This window comes from Oncorhynchus keta, chromosome 1 (genome assembly GCF_023373465.1).
Source record: "Oncorhynchus keta strain PuntledgeMale-10-30-2019 chromosome 1, Oket_V2, whole genome shotgun sequence".
NCBI classification, from domain to species: Eukaryota; Metazoa; Chordata; class Actinopteri; order Salmoniformes; family Salmonidae; genus Oncorhynchus; species Oncorhynchus keta.
The window spans coordinates 65793198-65799126 of record NC_068421.1 but is presented as its reverse complement, the minus strand read 5'-3'; the positions used below and the strand labels follow the sequence as shown (position 1 = coordinate 65799126).

The 5929-nt window shown below is 39.3% G+C and overlaps 1 protein-coding gene across 5 annotated transcripts in view; it reads left to right on the top strand.

Moving 5' to 3' along the window:
• Positions 1 to 1345: 1345 nt before the first annotated feature.
• The window catches only part of ttc39a (tetratricopeptide repeat domain 39A), a 42173-nt gene continuing 37589 nt past the window's right edge, over positions 1346 to 5929 (top strand). The window contains exons 1-3 of one of the 5 annotated variants that reach the window (XM_035782078.2): positions 1347 to 1686; positions 3424 to 3477; positions 3600 to 3650. In XM_035782078.2, coding sequence (XP_035637971.1) covers positions 1634 to 1686; positions 3424 to 3477; positions 3600 to 3650 — 158 coding nt within the window. In that variant the 5' untranslated portion in view covers positions 1347 to 1633. Of the gene's footprint in view, positions 1687 to 3423; positions 3478 to 3599; positions 3651 to 3937; positions 4092 to 4786; positions 5101 to 5929 lie in introns of those variants that run through there. The other 4 variants (XM_035782086.1, XM_035782093.1, XM_035782120.2 and 1 more) reach the window with 4 other exon arrangements.

Here is a 5929-nt window from a genome sequence, read left to right as displayed (position 1 = left end):
CCGGACTGTTAAATGCTTTTTTTTGTGTGAGGATGGATGGTGTCAATCAAAACTGACAAGCGTATTACCAATATACTTTTTTAAATAATAGATGTGAAAGCCTTCATGTATTTTATAATGGCTAAATGCCAAGCAACTCCATAGTTGACTTCCAATTATTTTTTGTCGACTAGCAGTAGTCTTGGAAATCCCAGACCTAGGGCAGCGACACGCTGGAACATTGGTTGGTCTGCATTGTTTGGAGGCCACCCATCTGACTTGGGTTTCTCCAAACCTGATCCTGGACGGCTACCCTCCTGTAAGTTTTTGCTCCAACTCCAGTTGTAACTAACCTGATTCAGTTTATCAACCAGCTAATTATTAGAATCAGGGGCGCTAGATTAGGGTTGGAGCAACGACCTACAGGACAGTAGCTCTTTACATTTATTTCAGAAATGCTTCACAATTCACAAAAAGTGACTAGCTGATTAAGATTATCATAGAGCAGAATATATAAGATCTTCTAAACCGGTGTTTACCACAGACCTTATTTTCGTTGTTTATCCAAAAGCTAAATTTCCCCATAGGCTTTGTCCAACGAGCGGAGGTAGTACCTCCAAAAAGACATTATTGCTCTCTAGAATACCACAGTAGGAGTCATAATACACTTAACCTAACAGTCAAACAGGGAAATGGTTCCAATCGTTTTCCCACCATTCAATTTTCACATAGGGGATTTTAGAAACACGTCAAATAAGACCTGTGTTTCATGTAGGTTTGATAACTGTGTAAATCTCTCTAAGGCAAGTTGACTTATCAATATAGTCACCTGTATTTAACCCCCCAAAAATGTAATGCTAATGTGGCTATCATAAAGAACTTACAAATGGCATGATGATCTGGACGAGACTGCCGAATCGAGGCAATGGTACAAATCTCTGGATTAACTATCTGTTAGCTAAATGCAGTAAGGAATCAAATTGGCTACATTTCTTTAAATGGACAATTCTGTGAACTGTCTTGTGCAAGTTTGACTTTTCACAATACCCGTTAGCAAAAGTGTCAGCTACAGATGACATTCAGGAGCTTGTAGCTTGTTGTTTTGCATGATGTCTACTTTTACGCTAATTAGCATTTCAGAATCTGAGAGTAAATAGACCCGAATATATTGATAAAAGTCCACTTGTTCAAGAGAGATTTGCATGGTTATCAAAACATCATGCGAGGTTAAGCCTACACAAAACACAGCGCTTATTTTATGTGTTTCTAAAATCCCCTATGGGAAAAATGAATGGTGGAAAAACGATTGGAACCATTTCCCTATTTGACCGCTAGGTTTTACTGTTATCATGACACCACCACTGTGGGGCTGTATTGGAGCGCTCTAAAGACCTTGTAGCAGTACTACTGACCCACATTCCATTACACTTTAAAAGGGATCTGGTTATAATAGTGATGAGTACATCCACTTAAAAAAAACTAGGTCAGGAAAGAGGAATATAGTTATCGAGAAGACACAACCTCTTCCTCATACTTTCTCAAACACTCGCCAGATACATTATCACAGGTAAACACCGTATGTCATTTTAAGGATAATCAGGCGCCGCACTTTTTCTGGATATTCTGCACGTTTACAGTATTTCAGTGCAGTGGAATGAGTGTTATCACTGGATGGAGACACAGCGTGAAGAAAAATGGCAGCAAAGGGTGAGTCGCAAAATCCACGGAACTATACAGTAGGCTAGTTGTAGTAGCCTTGACAACGTTTTTTTTACGAATAAACCCAGCAATATTTGTATTTACAGTCTACAGTAGTCTAAGCATGTTGTATTTGTGGTCACAACAGTAGCTATGTTTCCACGAACTTGTCCAGTTATGTTGTTTGTCGACATTTAGAAAGTTTGCATAGAAACCCGATGCAACAATTGCCTGCTAAAGTGCGTTTTGATGTAATTATCTTCTGTCGATTAAAAACGTCTGGACGTAATGACGTGACACCCAAACCTACAGTGTCGAATAAAAATATATTGGTTGAACTGTTTCCATTAGCCATTTAGGAAAATTGCGCTTTAATATATTGGCGACAGCCTGTATTCCCTCCAACCTATCTGTTTCATGTCTCAGGTAGCCCACGAAAGCCAGCATTTGACTGATATGCCATACTCTAATAATTATCATGTGCCAATGTATAGCCACGATCAGTGCCATGGTGAAACCTGCATTCCTGTAGATCTGAAATAATTATATGGTGAAATTCGCCAACAAACCAGAAAAGCATGGCGAAGCAATTTTAGGATTCATTAAAATTAGGACAATCATTGTCCCGTTAAGAAACATTATTAGACCTTTATTCTGCATAATGTATTCGAAAAATACAGTTTCCATCATTTGTCGAACGGATAAAAACGTTATCTTTAGAAAATGTCTTCTATATCTGCCGTTTCCAATACACATTTAGCAAGGATTTATTTTGCAACATTTATTTTTGTTGAATAAATCTCGGTCAATGGAAACCTGCCTAGTGTTTAATGATTGATTTGTGTGATGATTTTAGATTACCTATCAGATTATTGAAGACGTGGCAGACGGATTTGATAAATATTGAGTGATTATGTACGCATTCTGATTATGATACTTTTTTTATTTGACAGAAATTGGAACGTTATTGCCAGCTGTTATATTAGCATTAAGATGGAGACAGCATGTAGTAGGAAATGTAATATATTTCAATTCTGAAAAGTAAATAAGAAAATTAAACCACTTTAGATTACTTTTTCTACACATCAAATCAGTTGATTTTCAGACTCAAAAACATAGGAATGGCTTCTCTAAAGTATAATCTAAGATACATTTCTATAAAGTATAATCTAGGTAAAGCACATTTGTAATCACAGGACCACCATGTGGCTCTTTAACATTTACATGCCATCACCTGTGGTTACATCTGGAGATAAATGTACAGTCAAGGAAGTTCAGTTAAGATGGGGTAAAATTAGGTTTACTGTAAAGGAAAACCTTTGTAATATCATGTTAACAAATATTTATTGGCAGTTCCGGAATTCATACAACTCTTTTCTTCAAAAATACAAAAAGGAATGAACTAAACTGCACAGTAACAGGCTAATTAGTAACTAGCTTGTTACAAAGTATTTACACAAATTGTTCAACGGATAGTTATTCTGGATTAAGGCCTATGTAAAAGAAAGCAACAGCTACCAACCCCTCTCAGGTGACTTGCTTTGATAAAGAAAAATACTCTGTGCTGAATATAAAGCTACTTAGGGAAACCAATTCACTGAAATATAAACATAAACTATAATGGTAAATGGCTCCAAAGAATAGCATCTACAGTAGAGGCCTTGTATTACCATTGGTGATCTCAGCATTGGTAAATGAGACACATCCCTAGTACTTACTGTTCTGTCTGTTATACTGTGACTCTAGGGACGCCCTGCAGGCGAAAGAAATCTCAGCCGACCCCAATGGCTGCCCAACACTGTAAGTTTACATGAAAAACATGGAACAGTTTCTGTGAAAACTATATTTATCCTCATTATGCCAGGGCATTGAATGGGATTTGATTAATATAAAAATTTTATAACAGCATGGTTTGCTTCTAGGTTGTCCGTCATAAACAGTCCAGAACTTGACCCCAAAGTCACAGATTTCAAGTAAGTGACATCGCTCCTTCCTGCTGTTCAATTTATAAATCATTCAGATAAGAATGCCATTAAAGCTGGCAATCTCAGCTCCGGTCCAGGCAGGGATTGACCAAGAGGAAGATGAGCCTACCTTCTCATCCATAGAGATATCATTACATTTCATTGCCTCTCACCTCTCACCAATGCTTCTCACATGTGGGAAGAAGGCTGTTGTTGTGACCACACAGTTTTATTGACATCACATGATTGAAGGTGGAGCTGTCCCTGAAATAAATTGCTTTCCCATGATCATGTATAACACAAAGCAATTCCACTGACGCAAAAAGAGCAGGAGCCCAAAAAGGTTTTTGGACTAAATTGAACCTCTGGATGCTGTCTTAGTGCTCATAGATTTAAAAACTTCAACTGATTCAGCTTAACAGATGTCAGAGAGAAAGCTAATAGAACACTGTAAGTGTGTGTGCATGAGCTGACCTCTTTCCTGTGTCTTGAGATTTACAGATTTACCATGTTTTAGATCACTTCTCCTCTATGACCTAAATATAGACAGCTGTCTGAGAGCTCATTCTGACAAGTGGCTGGCTCCTTTCATGGGTCATTCACTTTCAGAGCGATTGGCTGTGGTGTAATTACTGGGTCTCAATGGTACTCATCTCTCCTAAGCTCCTAAATGCTACACGCTGTTCTACTGGCTCTGTCCTACTGGCTCTGTCCTACTGGCTATGTTATAGTGGGCAGTGTGTCTGTGCTGCTGCAGTAGTCACTGCAGTAAAGGCTTCCTTCTTTACAGGACTCTTCCTCTCACTGGCATGAAGTCTCTTTACATCTCTGTACGGAATCTTACTGAGGGATTTTGAAATCGTCTATTCAATATATTCAGAGATCTGAATTAGTACCTGAATATATATATTTTTTTTGATAGTCTGAGTGCGGTTGCCTGTCCTCTTCGGTTGATGTAATAGCCAGGGTACCTCTTATCTGTTCTGCATAGTTCATTTTTTTGTGTATGATTTTTTTGTTGTTTGTCATTTGACTGGAGTCCTGTGCGGCTAGGCCAGCCCTGCCACTGCCTCAGCCAATCAGTGAGGCGACTGCAGTGTGTAGTGTGAGTGTGATGATGGGAAGAGGTGGGATAGGAGGAGAGTTTAGGGACTGTGTGTGTGAGAGCGATAGAGTGTGTATGCATGTGTGTTTGGATGCAGAGAGTTGGGGGGTGGAAGATGTTTAGTTTCCCTACGTGTGATAGTCATCCCAATCTTATTAAGAGCTGCGATCTTCCTCCCCTCTACTGCCTGCTGCTGCTGCTGTTGCCAGAAGGAGACAGTGTGTCGGGCTGCGCTGCTGGAGAGGCCAGAGCCAGAGATAGTCAATTATCTTCTGCGTTTGCTGTCTTTACTTCCCTCTAGTACTCTGTCTGCCAGATGAAAATGTCAGGAGAAGCAGAAACTCTATCAAACGGGTAAGAGTTATGTAGATACTGCTGCATGGTGAAGTGATAGGTACTGACAATGTGTTGAAGTAAACAGAGAGATGCTGAGTTTGTGGTTTTGTGTGTGTGTGTGTGTGTGTGTGTGTGTGTGTGTGTGTGTGTGTGTGTGTGTGTGTGTGTGTGTGTGTGTGTGTGTGTGTGTGTGTGTGTGTGTGTGTGTGTGTGTGTGTGTGTGTGTCTTTGAATGTGATATACTGTCACTATGAATCATTTTTGATTTTGACTGTGATTGAAATAAGAGAGGATTTGTAATTGAGCTGTATCCAGTGAAACTGGACAGGTTTTTTAAAGATCCACCTCATCTCTTTTGTCTCATGACTTCATTGTGTTTAGGAGCAGCTTGTTTTACTGCTGTAGTGCTTTGTTTGCCTTTCTGTTACTCAGCCTCCAGTACTTTAATTCAATGGAAAATAACAGTGGTGAAAGAATTCAGGAGGAAGGCAGGTAAAAGCTATGTTTTGTCACTATCTTTGTGTGTGTGTTTTGTGTTCAAGTTTCCCTCCAAAGAAATCAGCATCAGAGAGTTGCTGACTTCAATTTATTACTTATCTGGATGTATACTATGTACAACCTTTCAGGAAACAATAGCCTCCATTATGTGTACATGATCATGCCATTTCTCAGACCCACCTACATTATTCCCCTGTTGAGTTGATGGTTAACCGTCTTTATAAGTGTGCTGTTCATTCAAATGGCCATAGTAGCCAATAGGCCAATGTTAAACTACATTGTCCTGCTTTAGCACTGTCTCTTGAACAAGTCTTCTTGAGTTGTCTGATTTACATCTGTACTCTCTGCT